At 38.7% G+C, this 27,958-nt stretch overlaps 1 protein-coding gene across 4 annotated transcripts; it reads right to left on the reverse strand.

Moving 5' to 3' along the window:
- ltbp3 (latent transforming growth factor beta binding protein 3) lies at positions 1-27,748 on the reverse strand. 4 transcript variants are annotated; one of them, XM_055226515.1, is made up of 29 exons: positions 27,185-27,748; positions 11,407-11,685; positions 10,812-10,975; positions 10,630-10,735; positions 9,751-9,837; positions 9,563-9,679; positions 9,051-9,203; positions 8,870-8,971; positions 8,771-8,784; positions 8,647-8,695; positions 8,487-8,564; positions 7,854-7,979; positions 7,004-7,135; positions 6,784-6,912; positions 6,570-6,689; positions 6,118-6,240; positions 5,840-5,962; positions 5,573-5,692; positions 4,963-5,091; positions 4,225-4,395; positions 3,970-4,050; positions 3,755-3,883; positions 3,537-3,674; positions 3,308-3,448; positions 2,476-2,604; positions 1,893-2,051; positions 1,736-1,825; positions 1,521-1,649; positions 1-776 (listed from the first exon to the last, which is right to left on the reverse strand). In XM_055226515.1, exons 1-29 carry the CDS (start codon positions 27,423-27,425, stop codon positions 625-627), a joined length of 3,711 nt encoding a protein of 1,236 aa, XP_055082490.1. In that variant the 5' UTR covers positions 27,426-27,748; the 3' UTR covers positions 1-624. The 4 variants fall into 4 exon arrangements, with proteins under 4 accessions (XP_055082490.1, XP_033834155.1, XP_033834157.1 ...); XM_033978264.2 differs by having other exon boundaries at positions 7,854-7,982; XM_033978266.2 differs by lacking the exon at positions 2,476-2,604 and having other exon boundaries at positions 7,854-7,982.
- Between the last annotated feature and the right edge of the window lie 210 nt (positions 27,749-27,958).

Genomic DNA, 27,958 nt, shown 5'->3' on the forward strand with positions numbered 1-27,958 from the left:
ATTTTGACATCTTTCTTTTTAATTTAAAGTCTTTGGTTTTGTAAATATTTTGATGTAACAATCATGAAACAGATGTCAAACTGATTAGAAAAAGCTACTTGACCAAATATTTTTGGGAGTCCTCTCTCTGCTAAGTGCTTGACCTTATGGCTAAAGCTAACAAACCCATAAAGAACTTCAGCTCGCCCATTATAATGTATAATCAAAAGGCACTTGCTCAACTGTACTGTACATCTTTTACAACACAAAGTTTAGCGAGAAACTTGCAAATAAAACACAAAACAAATTACAAGGTAGACAGATACAGGAATGTAATATTAAATATAGACTTACAAAGAAAGTAAGTCTTGTGTTTTAAAACTGTGAAGACATGGCTAACATAGGAATGATCAATTACAGAAAATTACAAAAGTGCATATTTGAAGCTTAAAAAACACTAATAAAAAACACTAACAAACAATAATTACAAAATCAACAAACCATTGTGTCATCAGTCTGTTCAGTCTGTATAGATGGACGTAACATGCGTCAAGGATTGAAGGCCTTATTGAATTGTCCCAGTTGTGAAGAGGCAGGTGCAGCTTTTGCCTCATTGGGGTGAGTTGGGTCGATGATTGGTGGAGGTTATCGGCTCCTTCGGCGAATGCAGATGTTGGGTCGTCGCGTGGGCACAAATCCGTGTTTGCAGTAGCACTTGTACGAGCCGGCTGTGTTCACACAGCGAGCGTTTTTGCACGGACTGAGCCGGACTCCAGGCTCACCACACTCATCAATGTCTGAAGGACAGAGAACCAACCACGGGTATTTAATATGGTTTATATGTTTACAATGGGTTTTTTTTAGATATAGTGTTCAGCTCTACCCCATACATTATTTCTAGATTTGTGGGCTTCTTTACAAATACCTCTAGGACCTTTTTGTATCTCATAAAGATCATCCACATCAGTGCCACAATCTTTTTCACACAATCAAATGACTACAATAACAAGTAGCATCAGTGTAAGTCATTATTTAGACAAAATGCATTATATTGGGATATGATCTACATTTCTCTCTGGACATGCAGGGAGATCACTTTGAAGAAAGTACAGAACTGTTATTTAATAAAATAAAGCTTTATATATATATATATATATATATATATATATATATATATATATATATATATATATATATATATATATATATATATATATATATATATATATATATATATATATATATATAAAACCCAAGTGGTTGACAGAGCCATATGCATTTGCACAGCCATCTATGGCACGAAATAGACAAGAACCCAGAATATTTTGTAGTTTTTTGAGAAATATTGAAATATTGAAAGAAAAGCCATTTTTATGCTGATAAAATAGTAAGTTATCCTTTACTCTACTGACCTCTTGTGGTTGGCAGTAGCATGGATTCTGTGTTAGTCCATTGCATGCTTTTGCTCAAGATTGATCTTTTTGAGATGCACTTTATACTACATAGTGTGGTGTACCTTTATGTAGAAGGCATGAGCTTACCTATACAGCGAGTGCGGGAGTGGTCTAGCCTAAAGCCTGAGTTACATTCACACATGGTGCCAAGATAAGAACGAACACAGCGTCCATTTGCACAACTGCATTCATCCGAGTCCTCCTCAGAACTGTCTCCTTAAGGAAACACAACAAAAAAAATAACTTTCAATAAATACCAATAGATGGATTACCCATACAAATAAGAAACTATAGGTACAAACCTGGGTTGTAGTTAGCAAAAGCTGCCAAAAAGTCCTGCTCCCCATCAGACTCGGTTTCCAGATGCATCTCACATAGGCGGTTAAACATCTCTATGGGAGTAAGGCTCATTAGACACATGAAAACAGTGGACAGGAGGTCAAAGGGCAGCACACTGACCTGAGTGTCGTTGGGGACAGGTGTTGCACTCGGGACCCCAACCACGGCCATAGTGACAGCAGCACTCGGAGTATGTGACCATGCCATTCCTGGGCTCGCTGCAGATCAGCCCCTCATCCACCTGAAGGAAACACACATCCTTGTGCGCCGCTGTGCGATCTACTTCAAAAAGATAAACACAAAAAGAAATGTAATGAAAAGAAATGTAAGAAACATATATGTGAACACTGAAAAAAATGTACAAGTGGCCAATTTCAGCATTGTTTCATATGCCATGAAAAACATGCTCTTGGTTGCTCTTTTATTTAGCAGAAAGCTAAAAGTGATACTTCTTTCATTAATGGACTAGAATGCATCTCTTTCAACATCCATAGAACTGGTCACAATAAACTTGCTACAAAGCTACAACTGGAACTGCTTTCAAAAAGTGTTCTAGCAGTGGGAGTTTTGTAACTGAACACAAAATCAGCATATGCCACATCTTAAAACTATTTTGGAAAGGACTGGCTTTTTATTTGTGAAAAGCCAAGGTGATTTTGATTGGTCATGCTCAGTGTGAGCTGACACGGCAGATTTTACCCACCGTCATAGACGCACTGTTTCTGAGCAGCACTGAAGGTGAAGGGAGGGTCACAAAAACAGTGAAAGGAGCCTGGCGTGTTCTCACACCTCCCATTCTTACAGTACGAGGGGTCCTGGCACTCATTCACATCTGCAAAGGGCACCACAGACACTGGTTACAGTCACATCTGCATGGCCAGCTCTGAGCTAAAGGTAACACTAAGACAATAACACCTGAGCTTCTATGTCCACTTTAACTCTAAGTCCTGGTACTAAGGTGAAGAGGATTCTCACAACAGACTAGGGTTGAGCCAGCCTAAGACTCCATCTGGCGCTGCCTCAACATACAGCAAACCTCCTACATGCCATATACTGCAGGAAGCTTTTATCAAATCCATTATGGAAATGTATGACTATGATTAATATCTGTTTAATGGTATCCATGCAGCAGACTATGGTTATCATAGTATTTCTTCCATCATGGCCAACGTGTTAAATTGTACCTTCAATGATTTGTGCAAATGGTTGTAGGCTATTTGCAGAGAAAATGAATGAAAGTGTAAACCTAGTTCATTGTCTCGTCTTGCACCAAATTAGGGAACCAGCTCCACTGAGAAAAGCAAAGTTTCTTTGTTTTGTTGCATAGGTTTCGGTCAGTTGTAAATCACAGGGCATCCATTGTTTTTCAGGAGTCAAAATATAGGCCTAACGAATTCTGAATGTTTTTGTCTTTTTGGCAGTTCTTTTACAGTATTTCTTTCTTTCACTTGAAGTTACTGAGACAGTTTTCCAACACTGTTTCCTTCCTAATTGTCATCGATAACCAAAGTGCTGTCTATGTGGTGGTCTCTCACCAGCCTGCTCCTCAGGGGTTACACAGCTGTTGCGGTCTGTGGCCAGGGTCCAGGGCGGTGAGCAGATGCAATAGTACGAGCCTGGAGTGTCTACACAGTGACCATTCTTACAGTTGGCAGGATCTTGACATTCATTTAAATCTTAAACCACAACAACACAGCTGAGCATTAGACATTCTGAAAGTTTGAGGACCAAAGTATAAAAAAATATGTACAAATAATTAAATACCTGCTACTGCTTCAATGACACATTTTTTCTTGTTGGCATCAGGAGTCCAGGGCAGGTTGCATTTGCAGAAGAATGATCCATCAGTGTTGACACAGTGACCGTTGGTACAGAGCGACTCATCGTGGCATTCATTCACATCTGAAGAAGAAGAACACATCAAAATCAACAGAACTATAATGTGTATGTATTTATATCATAATATTTGAATATCCACTTGCCAATGCACTCCAGAAGATTGCTGTCGTAGTAAAATCCTTGTTGGCAATAGCACTCGTAACCAGGCAGTGTGTTCTCACAGCGACCCTTTTTGCAGATTTCCTCAGCAAACAGAGCACACTCATCAATATCTGTAATGAAAACAAAATGCAGACTATTGCTGTTATTGTATCAAGTGTCTGGTAATTCCTTTTATGCAGCATACAATTTTATTTACCATGATAGACGGGTAGGCTGTACTGGAGTCCCTCTTCAAAGTAGAGGCCTTGACCATTGGGGCATAAAGAGTGGAACTCAGCTGAATGAAGAAAAAGAAAATAAACCATGAATGAATATGATCAGATTTTTTTGGTCCTTTTGGTCAGCTTTTGTTTTGTTTTTTCAAACTTGAATGCAGGGAAAACATTTTTGTGTGTTCATCTATGAATTTGCATCGTGTTGTTGGATGAATTTTGCTTTCATTTTATTTTACCCGAGTGAGACACAGGACAGGGATAGATCTCGCAGTGGTCGCCCCAGCCCACTCCGATGGAGCAGCAGCACTCCTGTTTGGTGACGTTTGTGGCCAAAACACTGTCACAGAAAACCGTGTCATCCAGATTCAGATAGCACTCCTTCTTCTCATCCATCACCACTCGAACTGCTGCATGAGGAAGAGACAAATATTACAAATCAAACCTCAAATGTTTCACCCTATGGAATATATAACATTTAGAACACATGGCTAAAAAGGGCAATCACAGAAAAGTGTGCAACAAAACAGGGACTAATCTGGGACTAAAGCAGAACCTTAGAGGGACTAACCATGGTAAAACAATGACAATACCAAAATTTAATTCAAGGTTAGTTATTAATGAACCTTAAAACAAAACAAATGGCTTTTTAAAAGAGTTTAATTTTATATATATATAATCACAATTTATATATGGCTATGGCTAAACATCTATTTGGGATTTGAGCCCCTTTTACTCATTTACTCAAACACCAGCAGACTGTAGACTGGGGGCAAGCCAAATTAGGTGTCATTCTGACATAACTGAAGTCAGCGCTGCCAGTGCCAAGAGAAATTGAACCACTGACTTTAGGGTTAATGGGCATTTTACTTACCCACTTTTGCATAAAAATCTGTCAGAAAGATGATTATTTTGTATTTGGGTGCTCAGTTGCGGTTAAATCTCAGGGATAAAGTAGTAAAAGCCAAGACTCTTACCCTCACAGCTGTGCTTGTCCTCTGACAGGACGTATCCGTGATTACACACACACACATAGGAACCAGGTCTGTTCTCACAGACTCCAAAGGGCTGGCACAAGCTCCTGTCTGTTGTACACTCATCTATGTCTGAAAGTGAAATTACACACAAAGCTCTGAGTCCTAAATCAAACACCATCTGAGTAATAAACCAACTTTCACTTTTAAAACAAACGTTACACAACAAACATTACTCAGCATTTGGCACATAATATTACAGCCTGAATGGCTTGGAAATTTATGGACTGATGTAGATGTTAGCGTTAAAAAGGGTGGGAATGCTGATAATCAATACATAAAAGTAATATGATCTCTTATGCGTCTTTGAGACAGTGTCCCTTCAAAAAAAACTCTTTATTTTATCAAAATTGTGGCTGATATTTGATTTTGCTCTAGAATAGATTAAATATAGTATATACTCAGATACACAGTAGTCTTGAAGGTATTGACAAAACTGATTATGTTGTTTACTAGTTGTAGCATATACAAACATTAGTATTAGCAGGACTTAGAACTGCAAACTGCAAAAGTCCATGCAACAAAAAAATCCACCAGGTATTGTGTGTCTGACCTTGGCATCTCCTGCCTCCCACCAGAGTGAATCCTTTGGGACATTCACAGTGATAGGACCCCATACTGTTTATGCAGTGTCCCCTCTGACAGTTTGATGGTCGCTCACACTCGTTAATATCTGTAGAAATGCAATAAAAACAAAGACAAAATCACCGACCACAAACTAGGTCAGACGGAGATTTCCAAGTTCTGATCTCGTTTTGTGCAATAGACTGATGCAATCACTATGAATAGATATAGCTGATAAGGGGTGAAATATTCATGCCTTCACAGTGGCTGCCTTCCTGTGTGCGTTGATATCCAGGGTAGCACTGGCACTGGAAGGAGCCTTCTGTGTTGATGCAACGGCCGTAGGCACAGAGCCGCGAATCCTCACACTCGTTAATATCTGTTCAGGGGAAAACATATACATAATGTATAAAATGTATTTATTTACAAGACTGAAGATCAAATCAGAAAGTGCAATGTCAAATGTTTCAGAGTCAAATGTTTTGCATGTTATCATTAGAAATATCCTCATTCTATCTGTTTTGATTTACTGACCACTGCATCCTTTGCTGTCTGCAGACGGGAGGAAACCTTCATTACACAGACAGCGGTAAGTCCCAGGGAGGTTTTCACACCGGCCATTAGGACAGATGCCAGGCTTCTGGCACTCATTTATATCTGAAATTGAAAAAGCACATTATGTCAAGACATGTACATTTATATGTGCGTGTGTGTGTCTCTGTTGCAAAATGCAAACAGTTTTCATAGACAGAACTGGAAAAATACTGTACTGGTGGTAATTATTGTAGTAATAGTAGTAATTATAAAAGTAGTGGCACTAGTCACAGTAGTTTGTTGAAATAGTTATAGTTGGAGTAAAATCTTCCTTTACTCAGATAATAGTAATGTTTTGTACTTTGTTCATCCCATTTTAATGCTATTGTCTAACTGATTCGTAAGTCATGTTATGAGTGAAAAATGCGTGCATGTGGAAGATTTTGACCGACCATAACAAATGCCTCCTTGGGCCTCATGTCCCGGCAGACAGGGCACACACTCGTATGATCCTGGGGTGTTTTCACACTGTTCGTTGGGACAGGTGTCTGGATTCAAGCACTCATTTATATCTGAAAAAGAGGCAATAATATAATTATTATTTGTTTAATTGTTTTCAACATTAGTTCATATGGTATTAATGTTTTTATCAGTGCAGTGTAGTACCTTCACAGGCAGGATGGCGGTGGGACTTGCTCTTAAAGCCACTTTGACATTCACATTTATAAGACCCAGGCAGGTTCACACAGTGACCCCCCAGTCCACAGATGTCAGGTCGGGCACACTCATTAACATCTGCACAAAGGCAAGTATAAATTATATCCGACACATGGAGTTTCAGTTAGAGATATTCACATTATTCATACTAGCCATGTACTGCACTTACCTACACACTTGAGTCGGCCGTGCTGCACCATATGTTTGTAACCTTGGCGACAGTGACATTTGTAGCTTCCTTCCACATTGATACAGTAACCTCTGCCATGACCACAGGGTTCAGACTCACATTCATTATCATCTGGACAAAAAACACATTCAAAGTTCCATTAATTATTTTAGCTTACATGCGATTCATAGACTGTATAATTATTATGTAATTGACAATTTTGCATTCTGCCCCATGCCATTTCCTTTCTTGATGCTACAGGCTACATTTTCCCATCTGAGGTTAAATTTGCAGGTTATCTCCTAATTTGTGCTGACCATTTGAACAGGTGTATAAAAAGTTACTGGTTGGAGGAAAATATGCTGGTCGGTGTTAGTACCATCATACGGTTACTACCATCATTTCACAAATATTGAGCTAAACGAAATCTCTCATACTGTAATATAGAGAAACCAAACTGGGTTAGACTGTCGCTGTGCAGAGGCCTTCAAACTGCAGAAAGACTGGAGCAGAGCTGTTTTGGTTGCCTGTGTATTTTGAGGGCTTTGTGTAAGCAGAGGATTATAAGACAGGAAATTGAGGGTATTTTGAAAGTGGGAAAGTTCACTTTAAGCGCACTCTGAATTCACCGTGGCAGCTCAGTTTACCAACCATAATTACCCCTATGGTCCTCAAAACAAAAGTTACATAATGGGAATGAATGGAAACCTGAGAAATTTGAGAACATTAAATGACACTCATCTAAGAGGGTTAATGTAATCTCTGCACAATTACACTTGCTGTGCAATATTTTCAGGGCACCTGTATGACAAATACAAAGTATATTTCTTATGTGGTTGTGTAGTCGTACCCTCACAGATGTTTCTCAGAGGGTTGAGGTGATAGCCCGGGTGACAGTGACAGATGTGACCATTCAGGCTGTTCTCACACTCTCCATGACCACAAATGTTCCTGCTCAGCCTGCACTCGTCTGTGTCTGCTTCAGGAGCAACACAAAAACTGCTGTTATTCCACAAAAATAAAAAACTTAAGAAAATAACATCAAATCATACAAATCATTCATAGTCAGATTTCCTTCACAGTATAATGGTAACAATAGTTATACTATCATCACATATATTTTCAAATATTTTGACATCTAATAGATGGATCCCAAACTAACACTCACTAAAACTATCCATAATCTGTGCAAAAAATGTATTACTATATTATGAGAATTACTGTTTTCATGCATATAGTTTTCTGCATGTGCTCTGTAAATTGCATAAAATGCTTTAAATACCAAAACAGTTACTCTCATTAAAAAAACCCAGAATGTGAATTTAGCCTTAAGGCCAAATCACGTTCCAGTGCACAAGCATCCAGGCACACTGAAAGGTCACTTTAGGCCTGTCAACATGTCATTTGGAAAATAACGTAACAACAAAGTAACAACATTATAACAAATGTGAGAATTATTTCCAGAGAATCTAAATAAACATACGTGAGACTTTGGTTTGTGTTTCGAAGGGGTCGTTGCCTGGAGGAAGTCTGACAATGGTTTGAGGAGTGGGTTTAACAACTGTGCATAAACAAAACAGGCATTTAATGGTCATTAAAAACTGTATTGACAGTAATTTGTGTATATTGACATTTAAATTTACCAGGAACTCGTGGAGTACTGGTGGTTGTGGGAGCTGTCTGAGTTGTTTCCTGTTTGAAAATGTTTTATTTATCTAAATGTAAAGAAAATCATGAAGATACTCTGAACAAAAACTCATCACTTACCATCCATTTATGTTCTGAAACAAGAAAATAATTTTAAATTGAGCCTCTCGCATTGTTTAAATTTATGGATCATTAAAATAATCAGTCAGTAGCACTCACCTTCACTGTCAGGCCTAAGAATAGGGATGTTATAAACCAAGGTCTCTCTGACGTTTTGGATGAAGTAGCCCTTTCCAGCGGGGCAAATCTTTTTGAAAGCCGCTGGACAAAAACAGATTTACTGAAAATATTTAGTTTGCCCCTTCCACAAATATATTTAATGTACCCGATTGGCACTCACCTGTGCCCTCTTGGGGGCACCACTCACAGTTGTGGCCCCAGGCTTTACCCACAGTGCAGCAGCACATCTTCAGTGTCAGGTGATTAGGCAGAGCATGCTCACAGCCAGACTCAGATGCCATCAAGAAACACTGGCCCAGCTCCATGGGAGACTCTGACATTAAAACAACAACACTGTTACTGTTACTGTGACTATTACTGTGACTATTACTGTGACTATTACTACGACTATTACTACTACTACTACTACTACTACTACTACTACTACTACTACTACTACTACTACTACTACTACTACTACTACTACTACTACTACTAATACTACTAATACTACTACTAATACTAATACTAATAATAATAACAATAATAATAACAATAAATAAATAATAATGGCTTACACTTTTAATGCACTTTACAGGCTTGTCAAAGCCTCTCAAAATACTACTACTACTACTACTAATAGTAATAATAGTAATAATAATGATAGGATGTTTAAAACGGGGTCATACTCACCCACACACACGTTCCTCTCCAACACATATCCAGTTTTACATGAACATTTGAAGCTGCCAAGAGTGTTCAGACAGTCTCCATTCTGACACACGCCTTGTAACGTGCACTCATTTATGTCTGAAACCAAGAAAATAAGTCTAAGTAATATCCATAAGGTGTGCATTTAATCAATGTGTTGCTGATGTTACCTTGACAGTGAGTGCTGTTGAACCTTTTATAACCTTGTGGACATGTAGAGCCATACTCTTCAACGATATTCTGCTTAACTGATGCATCTAGTAGTAAAGTAGGAAAAACATCCACAGCAGTTTTATTGGAGAACTGTGGGAAGACTGTGTCCACAAAATATTTTTGGAGGCACAATCAAAGAGGGGCAATAGTTATGTCTGCCTTTTTCATTAAAAAGGGCACTTATAAATGTTTTAATTTAACAAAACCCCTCTGGGCAGGAGGCCAACTGTCTGAAGCCTTACCAGACGTACAGTATCAGGTTTAGTCAAAGACTGCCTTGTCTGAATCACCACTAAGGGATGGAAGAATAGGCGAGTGGAAAAAAACGCACACAGCCAAGATTTTTGTGAAATTCAATCTTCAACAATGTGATGACAGTGGAGCTGGGCAGGCTCAGAGGAACACACTTAAGGAGAGGCTTATTTTCCACACTCTCCTCCTCTGTCTCAGTCTGTGCGTAATTCCCATAATTTCTTCCTTTTTGCCTTCCCAGACACTCACACTCACACGTTTCCCATCTCACCACTGACTTTGATCTGTGTATTTTTATACCCTTGAGCCAATTTTTAAGACAAACAAAGATAGATGAGAATATAGTCATGATTAAGTAATTCTTTGCTACTAGATACGTTTGCCTAAACCTGTAATTTCACTTCCTGCATAAAAAGAAAACAAAACACATATATAGTTCTATATTATGGAACAATGTACCTCAAACTAATAATATGATCCAATTAAATGCTGTCTGATTTTACATAAAGATGGAAATCAAATATACAGGAAAAATAGAACTAGTGTTTCAATGACAACAAAGTGCCCATAAGGTTAAAACTTACTTGGTAATTTGGGGCATTGATAACACTTGTTCTGTCCCCATGAGTTCCCCACGGTGCCACAGCAGTCCTCCTGATTTGTTAACACAGGGAGTGGTGTACTGTTGCACTAAAAGAATAAAAAAACAAATAAAATGTTGTGATGTGATATTTTCAGATTTTTATTGATAAATGTGCTTACTCACAGCTTGTTTGGGTGTGGTCTCCTGGAAGCATCGCCCCTTCGGTTTGTGCCTTGAAGGTGGGACTCGTGGACTGGTCTTCACTGGGGGTTTGGGCTCTGCCTGGTCCAAGGGTTGTATGACAACTGAGGTCCCTGGTGTGTGGTGAACCCGCAAATTTATCTGCACTAAAATCATATTTACAATTACATAGATTCTGTTCCCAATGAGCAATCTCATTACTATTTCACTTTAAATACAAAATATATACTACAGCACATTACTATACTACTATATTAACATATTTTTATTAATAGCAGATCTATAGTACTACAATGACTGGTACTCGGGTCATTTCAATGTATTTAGTTTCCAGCTAATTGGTCCCACCTGTAATTGAAGGTATGTTTAATGCCATACTGTGGAACATTCCAGACTAAACAATAACCTTCACAGAGACAAGCAGGTAGCAAACTCTAAAAAATAATGCCCCTTTAAAGTGTGTCTATAATATGTGAATGTCTGAGTCAAAGCGAGTGAGTGATTGCAGTATGTGTGTTGCCAATTTATTGACAATATTAAAACTATTAACTCTAAAGTGTCCATGTTAAAGACCTACCTTCAGAGGAGGGGTGTCCGGCTGGTGCTATGGGCAGAGTGAATACTGAGTGTGTTTGTGTCATTTGTGTCCTCCCATTCACTGCCTGCTCCCCATGTTTCTGAATGTCCGGCTTGAGTGATGTGGGGTAGACCGGCTGCTTGTTGCCCCGTGCCGCCTGGGTACGGTGCGTCTGCTGGAGGGGGAACTGGCAAAGACGTCCCGTGAAGCCAGGGGGGCAGAGGCAGTGCTTCCTCGAAACGCACACTCCTCCATTCAAACAAGTGAGAGGGCAGACCACTGTAGAGAGGAGAGAGAGGCAAACCGATCAGGGAAAAACTAAATGCCCATCAAGAAGTAAGGACAATAACACACATTAGCCCATCTCATTATTGTGGAACCATGTTAAGAGTTCATTTGTAAAAACAGAAAACATTATGACCAGCTATAACATCGTTTCAGTCAGGAGGTCCCAAACATGTCACTAAGCATTTGGTGTAATCCTATTTAGTTTGGACAGTTCATTTTGAAATACAAATGCTATTTTAATTTTATTTTCTTGATGAGCACTGTTAAGTCACAGGTACAACTAGCAAACACATCATTATTTTTCAATGAATCCCAGTTATGTTCCACTTTTAGATTTCAAGTGTATATAAAGAGGCAGGCTGCTTTATGTTGCCATGATTTCCTGTGCAGACTCTTATATAACCGATGATTTAGTGTGTAACATGCACAGTATAAAGGCAGACAGTCTTTGTGGCGTGAGCCGACGGCCTTAAATATTCACTTTGAACTGCTGCAGTGAGAAAGTTTCACCAGGCTGACAGACTAACAGGTCCCTGCAGCTCTGGAGCAGGTAAAGTCATCGAGCTGTGTTATGGCCTCATGCAACATATGGAAAAGGTTTGGGAGCTGTGGGAAAAGGTAGATCACAAGAAGAGTAATACAATGCATTATGATCTATGCTCTATGCCGCATTTGAATGGGTGCAGTCACACACACATAACGTTTTGGATCAATTTGTCAAAGCATAACGATTTTCACAACTTGTGGATTAAAATAGCTCAAAAGGAGATCAAATTAAAATTTGTGTTTGAATTCAGTGTTCTTATTTTAGATGAAATAGTGTTCCTGTGAATTACATGAATGTTAGGGATGATTTTGGTACTGGAAAAATGTACTTTAGGATTAGAATAAAATCAAAATATCTGTCATCTACATCTATAACTACTAATTCCACAATTGCTACTATATCAAAACTGAGAGCAGCATAAAACTCACTCTGTAGTCAACATCCAGATATTTTCAGTTTTCTAAAAAAAAATTACCTAAGTACAGATAGCAATACTGTGTGATAAAACAAGTCAAATGGGGTTGTCAAATAATCAATATCCAGATACTGAAACTTGTATCAAAACTATCAAAAACTTATATAACTAAAGTATTGATATGGGGAAAAGTCACATAAATAGGACAAAGTTGGTCCTTTCCTGGATAGTTTTATGATTGGTCTTGATCTATATTAGAACTCTCATCAGACCACGTGGTAACATTAAAGAAATTACTATTATCATGTGTTGAAAATTATAATCTTAGTCTTGTGACAACAGTAGTCACATCTTCGTTAAATGCCAAAACTCTGTGTCAGAGCAGAAGAGACTAAGTGAAGAGAGGCTCCACTTTGGGCTGCTGAGCCAAGAGAGGGACACATGGAAATAATTATGAATGGCCAATGTGTCTGGGCTGAATCATAATTGGACACTACATCACGGTAATCACAGCAGGGACGTCCTTACTCATAGTAAACAGCAGAGAACCAGAAAGAAGATAGAGTGCGCACTTTTAAATGACTCATACGGAATGGGGATGCTACTAACTAGGGACGATATATCACAAAAGTATTGATATGACAATATTTACTAAAGCATCAATAATCTATACAACTAAATACTACATCACAGTACCACCCAGATCCTCCACTGGACAAAAATATACTAATTTAAAAGAAAAAACAGATGTATTGTATTAATACGTTTCCTTATTCAGTCTAAATGAACCTTGGTTTTGTCTTATAAAGTTTGTAAGAGTTTTACTAATACATTAAGGCAGGTGCATAAAAATGATTATGTCAAAATGTAGAATCAAATATTCACAATTAGATCAATATTGCTGTAAGTAACAGCCATATCACATATCACAATCATTTCCTCCCCTCCTTCAAAATGCGCCATGTACCAGTTCAAAAACACTACAACTGCAGCAGGTACCGACATGTAGATTTAGACTGAGGCTTTGAGAGAAAATAGTCCCAAAACCAAAGTACGGCCCACGCAAACTGCTCAGACTTCCTCTATGACATAACAGCTCCCATTTCCACTGGTCACCATCCACTGTAGGCCAAATATAAAGCCAGACAAGACCAAACTCCAGACACAGAGCGGAGGGAAAACACTTGAAAACGTGATTACACAATCTCTAAACCCACAGAGGCTCACTCGGAAACGTCTGGTTGCAGAGGGTTACGACCACATTAATGAGCCAATAAACACAAGGAAGAAGAAAGAAAGTGTGATTTTGTTTCTTTTGGGTAAAGTTCTCAGATGACAAAGGGGAGGTTCGTGTGAATGAGACCTTTTAAGTGGTGTGAAACAGGAGCAAAGCTAAAACTATTCCCAATCCCAAGTAATGCAAGTGTCATTGCATTTGGCTCTTACGTTGTACATGCAGTCACAATAAACAAGAAACAAACAACAACAAAATGTAAAATTATTTCAGGAAAAAAAAAATGCGGACAGTTTTCTTGTTTAGCTTGTTTGAAGAATTGTTTTGAAGTCCAATAAAAATTGATGGCAGCCACAGGGGGTCAGCAAAGGAACAAATGCCTATTTTCAGGTAAAGGTTTTGAGGCTATATCAGCAGAGAACCCCCTACCTCCTTACACTCCTCAGCTCTTATTTGTAATTATTTTTAAATTGCAGACTTTGGGTCATAAATGTATGATAAAATAAATGCTATACAGTGAAATACCACTATGAAGAGGCTCTGCTGTTATAAACCCTAAGTCAAAGTCAATATTAAGCTTTTTTTAGATCAATATTGCGGTTTACACTGAACAAAATGCAAAACTGTGATGTATGTTATAATTTAATAGTAAATATCTTGAACAGCATATGTCTTAATGAAATGCACCTCACTCCTGTACACATTTATTTGTTGCATAGTTTTTCTGCATAATGTGAAGTGCAGACACAGGCACAATCAATAACTGATGTCATAATGGTTTAACAGATTTCAGGCTGCTCTTACAGCTGTTAAAACATCCACAGACCTGGACACAGGGTCATTGAAAAAACAGGCATATGGGATCCAACTGTGCGTGTAAAATGATAAAGTTGCAAAATTGGAACACATTATAGACAAAGCTTTCTGCCAAAAACTACAACTAAATGTGTCATTTATATTCATCTAGAAATATTCATTTTGGGACAGCTAGTACTTTTTCTATTTAAGTGTCACAATTAGGGGGAACTGGTTAGCAACTTCATTTTGGGAGTACTTTATACTTCTGCATAACTTTCCTAACTTGGATAATCACCAGTAAAACTCAAACTGTAATGTGGATTTTGGATAAAGTTGTAACACTTTATAATAAATACACCTAAGAATAAAAAGCATGAATAAAGACCTAATGCATAATGGGCAATCAGTTTACAGAAACATTCAGGCTTAATAACTATAACATAAAACTAAGCCCTTACTCAGGATTAGTTACTAATCCTTAGTCATTCTTAATAAACTATTAATGAGCCATTTGTCAACAATGCTTTCTTCATGTTTTGTTAAGGCTAATTAACGTGTACTCATTATACAGTTTTACCAATAACACTTTAGAAGGATAACGTGACTTTTGTGTTGATCTACTGTAGATCACTGACTGGAGCCAGCACATAACTTAAATGCATACTTTATGTGATTGTCCTAACTCTCCCAGTGCTTTTTCATCAGTCTACAGTATTACAAAACAAGAGCCTTTCTGAACACATTTTGGAGTGAAACACCTCTCCCCGTGCCTCATATTTGGCTCTGCTTGTGCTAATGTCTTCTGCAGATCTGACACTGGTGAGAGTGGGTGTGTGCTGGAGCAGCTTATTAAACGGAGGCGGGGTCTCACTGTGGTCCAGGCAGCAGCATTACAAAGAGCAGAGAGCTTTAAATTCAAAGAGGAGTTCCCCTTTAAGTTAGGCCTCAGAGTTCATTAAAGACATATATTGTGTGTTTATGGAACTTGAAAATTGAACTGCGCCACACCTCATTTATCTTGGCTTAAGTTAAAATTTTCAGAAAATGTCTGCATTTACACTTACTTTGAGACATTAGGTTTATGCCAGGGCAAGTGGAAAACCAGGGCTACACATGGACTAAACCAGGTCAAAAGTGAGACTGAACGAAACAACAGTTAAAAGTCAGATTGGACTACATAAGAACCAAACCAGGACAACACTGTGTTAAACAAGGACAATGTTTCACCAGGACTAAACTAAGACTAGATCGAATCCAAACCATGGCAAAAAAATGATTGGAAAAAATCAAGAGCATCAAAAGCTGGACAAATATGCAAAAATACAGCAAATGAGAACGGAATATATCTCAGAAGAAGCCATCTTAACAACACCAGGGATACCTTACCACAATCTGATGCATTCCAGAGAGAAGTACTGTATTATTACCAATCAAAGAAAGCTAAAAGGCATTTAGAGTTTTAAATGAATGTGAGCCCCAGAAGTCAGACTTTGTGAAGTTGTTAACCAGTAATTTACCTCCCCTATTAAAACATAATTGGAAGTAGGTTGTAAAATAGAGTGGCATTATTCACAAGTACAAACTAGAATCAAGCAATGTTAGCCTTATCTTCTTGAGCTGTCATGATGTTTAAAAAATGAAAGTCCGCTCGCAGGTACATTCCAACTCAGGAAGCGTATAATTTTCCCATGCTCCAGCACACAAGCAGAGTTGACAAAAGATTGACAGCAACTATTAACAAAATATACGAATGGGGAGGATAAAAATATTTCAGTAGCCAGGAAGGTCCATGTGAAAGTATTTACAGTATAAAATGAATGTGATTTCCTGGTAAGATTGTCTTGATTCCCAGGGTCTTTAGGAAAACATATGGTACATTTTTATAAAGCCATGTAAGCTCAATCAGTCTCATCTAACAGGGTATGGCTTTTATAATTGAAACCAAATAAAGCACTGTGCAAAAAGAACAGAGGCAGATATAGTGTCATGCAATAATAGTAATGTAACATATACAGTCTAAGTGAAGTAATAAAACATTTTTAGACGCTCAAGCCCCTATATGGCAGACTTCTGCGGGTCTCCCTTTTATAAACAAGTACATTATGGTCTTAAGTTCTATGTTTGTTCCCAGTAAAACCAACTAATTAAGCAGTTATAAACTTGCATAAATGGGCTGGATTTGAGCGTGACTCAGACTTGGAAAAAAAATGACTCGAAGGATTATTTCTCAAAATGATACAGAGAGTGAGTCAGAGATTAGCAATACTTAATACAGTACTCCAAACACTGATTACATTTGGATTTAAAAAAAAGAACTAAAACGTATAAAAAGTTATGTATTTTCATTCACACTGCTAAGTTATTTCTATCACTTCTGATGTAACACAATAGTATTTTTTATGTCATCATTTTCGCTAAAATACTATAAATCAGAACTGTAATTTGTCTAGTGTAAACCTGGGAATGTCTTTTTCTTATTAAACTGAATAAATAAAAATATACAGTACATAACATGAGAACATTATAGAAGAGACAAAGAGATGCGTGTTGGCCTTTTCTTGCCCTTTGACCACCCACTCTCTCACTGTCTGTCTGGAGCCCCCTCCCTACACAGTCATAGCCGCGCCCTCTCGGCACAAAGGCAACAAATTACAGCTCAACAAACCGCACTTCAAAAGATCCCCGTCCCGCTGAAGACATCATGTAACCAGACTGATTTTACTGCCTCTTATGAACTCCCCCACTCTCACTGCTCACTTGTTTTATTACAATAACAAAAAGCCACACAGCAGACACCAAGTAAAGCTGTGTGTGTTGAGTCACAGTGAATCAGGGCTGCCCGCACACAGAAGCTGAACCATGAGCAGCCTTTGTCTTTCAAGAAGCTTTTGAATTGGTTTTATTTTAACGGCCTGAGCCAAATGTAATTGCAAATATGCTGACTGTATGTGTCTCGTTGAGCCAAAGAGCTATGCTTTACCTTTTAGTCCTATTGTTATGTATTATCCCGATTTTTTTACTTAATCTAATACAGAGCAATCCTTGTGCATCATCACTGGACAGTGTTATATTGACCTATATGGACTAGTACATGCATCAAGACAATCATAACAACCAGTATCTGCCTGTGGTGAGTAAGGGGCAAAACACAACAACTCATCACAATCAAATCTAAATGTATCTTTTTTGTCTATAAGGTGTATGTTGTGTATAGCCTCAGCGGTTACAGCACAGCACAAGGTCAGAGGAATACTTTCTGCTCATACTACCGTTGTGTCATTAGGCACGACACTTCACTCGCCTTGTATTAATGTGTCATGTGAGTGAATATGCTATGATGCTTCAGTCAGCCTAGCCCAGAATAAACTGAATGCTTTATAAATAAACAGAGTAGGTTGGTTTGGACTAATCTAATCTATAGAAATAACATAAGAGAAACTTGAAAGCAAAATTATATTTTTTTCTTTGATTGAATTTAAATGTATTATCTTTATAAGTTTTCTTGCGTGCACGTGAGTAACAAAATCTTGGGTAACAGAACAGTCAATCTTCTGAGAGATGATTCACCACAAGGCGTCAAAAATAGAAAAATAGTGAAACGCATATCACTGTATGACGTGCTTCCCTCTGCCATCAAACTCCAAAACAGGAAACCGCATCCCTAAAAAAGCCAGCCATGGACTGGCACTATGAGACCGCATCCCACAGGGCGCAGGGAGGACGCGAATGAAGTGGGTCAGACTGCAGCAGCTCAACCAGACACAGGGAATAAATGACATAATCACGGGCTTTGGCAAACGCAGAGTCGAACCTACAAACTTCATAAAGGCTGAGAGAAAGTCTAGTCTTAAACAAACACACAGTGGTGGTGCCCTGTATGTCTGGTCCAGTACAGTGAGGCAGCAGGGTCTCAGTATGTGCACACACAGATACTACAGCTGCACTTACACACCAGAGACACTACAGTGGAGAAATGTACTATGAAGTCACAGGTGGACCTTTTTACAGTACACACAGACTATATATAGAGCAGGCAATTGGGCATGATATTTTCAGATTTGACTAAAATGTTTTGACACATTAAAATATTTATAAAAGATAGAATTATACTTTAAAACCAAGTAGTACAGTAGTTCAGAGCCAGTCGCCAAAACATGCAAAATAATGTTCTTGGAATGAGTAATGCAACAGGAAATACTTTTTAATGAGACAAAAACAACACAAGTTTGAGCACCAGCCAAAATAAATTCATTCATCTTTCCTCAACCAAGTCATAAAACTCTTCTGCTGGAAATGGCACAGGCCTACTTCTTGGTATTTACTTCACAAAGTACTTTTCCAACTAAAGTTATTTTTGTTCCGTTGTTTTTACTTACTTTGTACACGAACTGTAAAGTATTTGGTGTAACTCCTGTTGGGTTTCATTTGAATGTGACCGTCCAAGACTTTGCTTAACAAAAACACTGGCCACAGCATAACGTCCTTCCAAAAAGAAATGATGGAAACCTTACAGCAAACAAAAAACATTTGTTGTACCATATTAGATTTGTTGTTATTTATCTGAAAATATACATGTAACATATACAAATTTGGTCACACATTTTATGGCTTATTATATCTAAATTTGATCAAATTGTGGTAGCGTGGTAGTCACACTGTGGCTTGTGTGATAAGATGATAAGACCCTATAGGCTAAATCTGGCAGCCAACTAAAATGGTAATTGGTAATTTGCTAAATCTTTTGTTTGTAAGTTTTACTGCCCTAATTCTGTGGGAAAGGACGCCTGAGGTCTAAACCTTTGGCAGCAAAGTCCTCACTGTTGTTTAGTCTTGATGTAAAACAGGCCAGGATGAAGAGTACCTTTCATCCCTCAAGTCTAAAAAAAGTTTGCAATTATCTTAAACTAAATACAATAGTTCTTCGTTACACAATGCATTTCTCACATGTCATGGAAATATGCTGTGGTTTCCATGGCTCTTGGGTGGGCATGTATCCAGTGTGCTATAGCCTTGTGTCACTCCCCTTTGGCTGCCCCGTGTGTGGAAAAGAAGAGTTTGAGACAGGATCTTGGCTGAGCAACGCATGATGTCATGTAATGATTGTCTGAGCTGAGGGGATGAGGGGAGCGGCAGGAAGGTGTTCAGGAGTGCTGACAACGCTGCATCCAAGATTATGTCAGCTGCCCCACAGGTAATGGCAAGGTCTCTAACGCTTACTGTACATGTTTATGCTAGGTTTATAAGTATCCATTGACTAAAATGACCCCAAATCTGGACAGAACCTGGCATAAGCAAATAGTGAATTTAATACAGAACAACTGAATCAGGAACAAACCAGGTAAATGCTGGGACTATCCCTGAATTTAACCCAGACTAAACAGGAAATCAGGAATAAACCTCTTAATAGATTTAGCCTACATTATCAACAAGAACTTAACCAGAAAAAACACACTTAGGACCCATTATACACAGCCATACCTAGAATAGCTCTTCAGGTGGACTACCCGTGGTCTAAAAAGTTGTAAAATTGTAACTAAATCAAATCTCAACCCAATTACTTAAACGAGGTATTATGCAAAAAACTGCTTTCTACCATGTTATGTGGTTCCCTCATCAAAAACATGCTTGAAGAAGATTTAGACGTCACTCATGCATGTTTGAGTATTCTAGCAATGTCTTCCTGGCCGAAATGTGCAATGCTCAGCCCACGCACCTACGTCATCCATGTCATCCACGCATCAATTCTCCATAGGTATACAAAACATAGCAACTTCACAAACCTGATGCACTGTGCGGTAGTTTGATTAGTGGGATGCGCGCTGATTGTGTTGTGATGTCACTCTAAAGGGGAGTGACTTAGGGAGTGAGAGAGGGGGAAATCAGAGTGTCAATATCTTTGTTGACAATTATCATGGTTCCACAAAATGTACTACAAATGATTAATGTCTTCCCTTTATATCACAATTAAGCATATTTTTGCTTATCGTCCGATCCATAACTACCAATAGAAGGACTGCGCCGCAGTTTGAGAACCATAACCTAAGGTACAGATAGGGTTCCACAGTTTGGCCCAGGACACTATGTTGTTGTGTGTACCCTGGCTAATCGCTGCAGCTTCGGAGAGGCTGAAGTCCCGGGCCGCTTGCATTCCTCTGTACAGCTTTAAATAACTGCTCCCCCCTCACTGAGCAACTGGGAGGAGAGTGTCAAAGATGGCAAAGAAGGCTGTTTGTTTGAGCAGGGTGCGCACCAAAAAAACACACACACACGGTCCCTTGTGACGTCCCCGAAGTCACCTCTAATTGATACTTTGTTTTCTTCGCAGCTCAAAGTGCCTTTCTTGTCATACGTGATGAGATTTTGGGACTGAATTTATGGAAGAAAAGGATAAAAATGGAGTTGCACTTTTCACCCTGACTTGTTGTGCAAAAACTAAATATGGCTTTATGAGACTTTTACAGACCAGTCAACAGAGGAGTTTTTGAAATTTTCCACTGAATTATTTGATTGCTGCGGTCACATAAACCTTTTATTAGCACACATTACCAGGCAGGTATGTAAAAAAGGTTGGATATGTAAAAGATGAGATAGGACTTCAGCATTGGTAAACATGTAGAATGAATGCTGAGGTACAAATGTGCAGTTTATTATTGGATGATGAAAAGATTTAAGCAACATCTGTGGTTAGATTTCAATTTTGTTTTTTTCCCTCCCTCATGTCAAAAGCAATACTGACCAAATGGCAGCCCCTTAAATAACCACAAGGTCTTCATCATGCAGAAATAGACAGGCAGAGGCGACAGAATCTGCATCCATAAATATTACCCCATAATCCTTTGCTGAAAGTCACAGATATGGCTTGACACACATAATAAATTTCAATATGACATTCTTATTTCTCCCTCCCTTTGGTGTTGTTTGCGTTTGGGATCCATGCCTAGCACTCATCTCTGAGCCTCATCCAAACTGTGGCGACACACGGAGTGCCCAGGGTTTGGGGTTGCCGGCGTCAGACCGCCTTTTCCAGAGTCTTGGCTTCAGTGTAAAAGGAGAGTCAGAGGAAGAACCGTGGGCAGCTTTGAACTGCAAAAACAACCCGACAAACATTAGACGATTTGTTTTAAACTGACAGGTTACACTACAGATTGGACTAAAACGTAACTAACATAATTCTACTTTTATTTATTTATTTTTACTTTTATTTAGTTATTTTTCTAATAATCTTGTCTTGTTTACCCTAGCTTGTCAATTTTGGTGAAGTTTATAATATGACAGAGAAAGCGGGCATCTTTGAACTACAAAAACAACCTTACAAACATAACATTAGCTGATTTGTCAGGTTAGATTACTTAACGTGATTATATTTAAGATTTTTCTCATAAGCATACCTAGTTTACCCTATTTTGACAAGTTTATACTTTTACTTACTGATGGGACAGAGGTGACAGATGGGACATGTAGAAGTAAACTGTCCAAACTGTTACCAAGCAACCATAAAGTAAACAAGAGCCAAAGTTTGCCTATTTACACAATAGCTATTATTTGCAGAATAAATATGATGGCATCTTTATTTTACTAATTGAACGTTTAAAATGGCAGAAAACTGCGTCCCTTGTAGATGACATAGATGGAGGGATTACTCTTTAGGACTACTTAGCTACTTCCATTAAATTCTTTACAACTTTTCCTCACAAACTGGCTACAAGGTGTGGGCATTAGAGGTCGAGAGTCAGAAATCCATTTTATAGTATATGTTTTTAAAAGAAACAATAAAATCTAACAAAAAAAAAAATTGATGGATCAAAATGAGAGAAAAGTATCTTCAACTAAATTGCCCAGCCCTAGGTGTATCCCACCAACCAAAATAATAATAATAATAATTTAAAAAACATGAGAACCCGTCATATGCACTGCAAATTCAGACGACAGTGGACCTTTGACAGACCAATGCACAACCATAGCAAACCTCAAACTCTTAACTGTCAAGTATTCACAGCTAAATACAGACCATGAGAACTCTTAAAATAGTCCGAAACAATTCTCTTGATGCCCATTTTAGGGAGCTTGGAGTTGGCAGCAATGAAGTTATTTCCTTTGCAATACTATTCCTAAGTCTGCTAAAACAATAGTGTGCATGATAAGATATAGCATTTTAGTTTATGGAAAATGAGGTCATAAGACAAATGGGACACGAAACTTAAAAACAGGGTAGCCTCTATCCATCATACCAGAGCAACATACTAAGAACTAAAATATAAGTTGTTTCATTCTACAAAGAGGATGTCTAAAGCAGATACAAAGAGACACTTTACATAATGCTTTGAAGAGCTGAAAAAATATCTTGGCTAAGAGATATTTTGACAACCAAACACATGGAGATAATCACAGCTTTGATCTGAAAAACATCATTGCTCTCCTCCACATCCGGCAGAAAAAAAAATGCAAATCACATAAATTATCTTACAAGAATACACTTCTCGTTCTCAAAGACTTTTTTCATCAAATAAAAAAAAAAAAAAAAAAGCAACAACACATTTAAGGATAGTATATCTTTTGTCTTTTTCTTGAAGGGGAATCTCCAAATGCATTTCCACATTCCTTGGACAATTTCAATTTAAGTGGTTGTTGAGGTACTTTTGGCAAAGGAACAAATACCTTCTTCCAAATTGTTAGTTTGTTAAGTGATTATCCAGATAACCCAAAGAGTCTGATCCAGCAACAAGGTCCTAAAACTAGAGCATCCAGTGGAAAACCAGGACCAAATCCAACTTGGCTGGTTTGCTTTAGTAATTAAGAAGCTAAATTAATAAATAAAGAAGGAAGCTTTGTAAGATGGGCCCAAAATACTCACCCCGGCAATGCAATTCTAACTCAATGAATATAACCATGATTAAGAACATCCCTGATTTGAGCGAGGCACTACAGTGCATGTAATGTATTTAGTTTATTTAGTTTGTTATTGCCAATAACAGTTTGCTAATCTGGCAAATCTACCATAGACGAACACTGGGATTGTTGTGTGTCATTTGTGTGTTTGATATAATGAATAGTCAGACACACTACATTATGCTTTTGAGTGTGCTCTTGCCCTGTATAATAAATGAAGTGGTAATGGCTCTAACTGCTACGTTCATTGGCAGAAGACAGATTGTATAATCTCAATGTCTGTGTTTGACAATGAGCTCAGTGTTAGCCACACCACACAGGCTCAGGTAAAGGGGACACTGGCTTAGACCTGGATGTTAATAAACCACCAGTCTGCCTCATGCAACATGTCTTTACTGGAGAGTAAGTGGCTCTAATGAACAAGCAAACAGCATGTACTAACCAAAAACAATGTTTAAAAGCGTGAGAGAGCATTGCTGCAATACTAGCCACCTAAAAAGTTGTAACATGCATTACTGTCCTTCTATCAGATCAGTCTTTATGACTATGCATCATAGACGGAGTATAATGATATAATAATTCCCTACCAGTAAACCAAATTCCTTTCAGTCTTGTGTCATTATTTCACATAAATCTTTTTGGATAAATTTAGACTTCTCCAAACAGTAGTGATGAAAATAGGCTGAGGTAGTTTACCAGTTGCAAACAACTGCAAATTATTAGGTCTAGATAATAAAACCTTTTTTTTACATTTTATTTGTATTTAATTTGAGAGCAATATAAAGTGCATATAATAATGAGATACAGATTCTGATGCATGAGCGATAATAAAACTGTCGGCATAGATCTTGACTGAAATTTAGTGACCATAAAAATCCACTCCTTCTCTACGCCATGTTTTGAAGGCTGTCCCAGGTCTGCTCACTGTGAAATTAAACTGGTTGAGTTTGCCCAGTTTTGGCTTCACTTGGCTGATGTCACAACCACACAAATATGGAAAAGTCTTCATATTGTTGCTGCTATAGCCACGGCCGTTTTAACACGGGAGAGAGAAATTTCCACTTGTCCGCCCTACATTCCAGGCCTCTTGGAGAAGCACGATCTTCCTACCTCCACTCTCCTGGTGCCTCTGTCGGGTGGCCCATATTACCACGCCTTTTTCGATTTGTGCAGACAGCAAAGAGTTAGAGACAGGTGACTGTAAAATACTTCCACAATGTATGCACACCAAATGGAAAGCAGAATTGAGGTATTTGAGGAATTCACTATGTCTCTTCTGACTTATTTGACACCAACACTCCAAAACATGACGCAGAGCAGAGAAATGAGGGCAGTGAGGGAGAGCTGAGCTGGTGGCCAGCCAAATATCTAACTTCACACGGTGTCATGGGGGAAGTCACTTGGCTCCAAAAAGCAGTGGCTCTATAACACTTGATTACATCCTGTTTGTTTATCATCCAAAGACGCACGCACACAATACTATTGGGGCGGGCAAACTGCATTAACCATCATCAGGGACAAGGACACACAACTTCCAGTCAACAACTCCACACTGATTTATGTTCACTGCCTGGCTTCCATTTTGGCTCCTACAGCAGCACAAATTCATATCAGACTCTCGATGTGTAAATGCTAAAGCTTCCTCATTGAAAACCAAAAACCCCAAGACATGTGTAAGGCTTTCCTGAACAGATGGTTAATAAGAATTTTAAAAACCTGAACAAAATATCCAGCAACATGATGATTCAAGCCAAAATATGCCAGAGATAGAGAGAGTGAAGGTGCATTTGATATAGTCAATATTATACTCATACAACAAGGGTGCAAAGCAGCTCCAATATGCATTTTAGGGGGAAAAAAAGCACTTTCTAGTGACTGAATTTATTATTATTTTTAATTAATACTAAAAAAATGTATTTTTCTCTTGACAAGGTTCCCATTGATAGGATCAGAAGTCACTAATAATTATGCAGGCAAATGTCACATTTGTTCTACTTTTGCACATACTTTCTTGGGTGCTTAAAACTTTTTTTTTCTAGATTAGTGACAAACCTTTTACACAATAATGAATCTTTTAGAACAAATATGAGCATTTCTCTCCAAATATAACAAACATCCACACCTCACCACCTACTCAATTAGACTGATTAAAGTTTAGTCAGTGTGTTCGCTTTGCCTTAACCTTGTGATTGTTAATGCATGTGCGTGTACTTTGGTTGTGTGATTTCTAAGCTTCCAGTCCTAATAGAGTGATGTAGAGGAAAAAGTGCATCAGTTGGACCCATTGTGGCCCGGTCTGATGCAGACTGTGTGGCTCCGGTTCTCACCACAGCTGATCTGATACAGCAGCAGCTCATGCCAACCAGACGCAGGCAGGAGAGGTATACATAAGAGAGTACATTTATACGCATGTAATGGGCCATGCTGCACTAATTAAAGTGTAATATAGGATAGCATTTTCCACTGAGGCACAGGAGCTTCCACCCACCCATTTAAATTGGTCTTAAAGACACTAGGGAAACCAGGAAATGTCACTTTATTTACTACTTTTGGTGGCGTTTGCTTCACTAACACATGTCTAAAGTTTGTCTTTGACTATTAATACTCTCTCAGACCAGGTTCAAGAAGTTAAAACAGCAGTAAACATTCCATTAGTATTGGCAATATTTTTATTGGAACATATGTCTCTGTAATAAGTAATCAATTAATTCAGCTGACAGTTTTTGAAATGTCTATTGCCCCATCACTTTGTAGCATGACAGCAGATTTATCATCTATAAAGTTAAAGTGATCCATTAATTGCCTAATGTGCTTTTGTAGTTGTCTAGACTGCTACACTCTTTACAACAGAAGTATTGCCAGTAGGCAAACATAAAGTACATGAAAGGAGACCGTCTAGAGGCTATTGTATTGACTGAGAATGCAACACTAAAGACGTTTTTGGTATTTAAAAACATTAATATGATTAATCTTCAGCTAGAATAAAAGCTTGTTTGTTTTTGACAAATATAAGCAAGTAATTTGAAATATTTGTGCCACCATAGCAGGGATATATCAAAATTCTGGGACAAATTTGAATATAAAATGTAATCAAATTCAGCTAAACTAATTACACATTTGAATTTTTGTATGAAGGCTTTTTAACCAAAAGAAAAAAATACCAAACAAAATACCTTTTACAGTTTTTTGTTGGCTGCAATACTGTAAGACACCACTAGTAGCCAATTTGTGAAAGTATAAAGTCTGCCTCACAGACTAATAGTCCTTCAGCATGGAGTTACTGTGCTGAGGTGTAGATTTTTTTAAAAGTCGGAATTCTATCTTTATATTGCTTTTTAGGGAATAACAGCTGGGCTCCGATAAGCCTAAGAGAGAACTGTGGCCTATTTTAGCATAAGAGAAGGAATGATTGTCAAGCGCCAATATCTCTAATTGGCCTGAGCATATCAATTAAGATAAAAAAGACAAACAGGCCCAATCATGTATTTTTTCAGAGTAAGAAACGTTGAGTGCAATAGAGGTGTAGCCAGAGGTCACATTGTTCAGTTATTATTCATATGATGGTGGAGGCCTCACTAAATCAAACCATTGCTGCAGCAGTGGCACTCACCAACCCTGAAGCCCTGTCCAATGAGCGTGTCCGCCCCCTGTCCGTTCTCCGCTATTAACGTGGTGTTATTGCCCTGCTCGCACGTATCCTGACACTGTCCTTTGAGACAGATCCGCTTGCACACCAGAGGAGCGATGACCACCTTGAAGCGCTCCCGGGCCGAGGCGCGCTCTGTGCACCACACCAGCCTGTGAACGCTCAGCCACAGGACCAGCAGATGGACCGGGATCACTGAGGGCATCCTGGCATCCTTTCACTGCCCGCCACCAACTCCCGGGACATCCAAAAGAGTTGTGTCTGCTTTGAGATCCCAAGCACAAGTTTGACGTCTCATACGGCGGAAAAACACAAGTCCTCCCACGAAATTTCTCACCAAAAAAGACAAATCACTTTCCCTGCGTGCCCAAGTGGTCCGTGGGTAAAATAAAACCCTCTGCCATCTTTGTCTGGACGCTGTCTCCTGCTTTTGCCTGGTTTTGTGTGTGAGCGCTCGGGGCGTCCTCGCTTCAGCCGCGCTCCTCTCGCCTGTTGCTTTGTGGAGTTTGGATAGAGTGCGCATTGGGCTTGGAGAGAGACAGAGAAGGGAGGAGAGAGTGGAGAAGGAGACGGGTGAGCCAGCCCTCTCTGGAGAGAGTTGGCCCGGGGCCAGTCAGGCGGCGCAGGAGCAAAGCGAAAAGTGGTTTCCTTGTTGGTCATTTCTCCCGACACCTCCTCCTCCCTTTTCCAATACAGACCCCTCTGCAAACTACAGCTATGTGCGCACTCAGTAAATGA

This window comes from Periophthalmus magnuspinnatus, chromosome 14 (assembly GCF_009829125.3).
Source record: "Periophthalmus magnuspinnatus isolate fPerMag1 chromosome 14, fPerMag1.2.pri, whole genome shotgun sequence".
Lineage (NCBI taxonomy): Eukaryota > Metazoa > Chordata > Actinopteri > Gobiiformes > Gobiidae > Periophthalmus > Periophthalmus magnuspinnatus.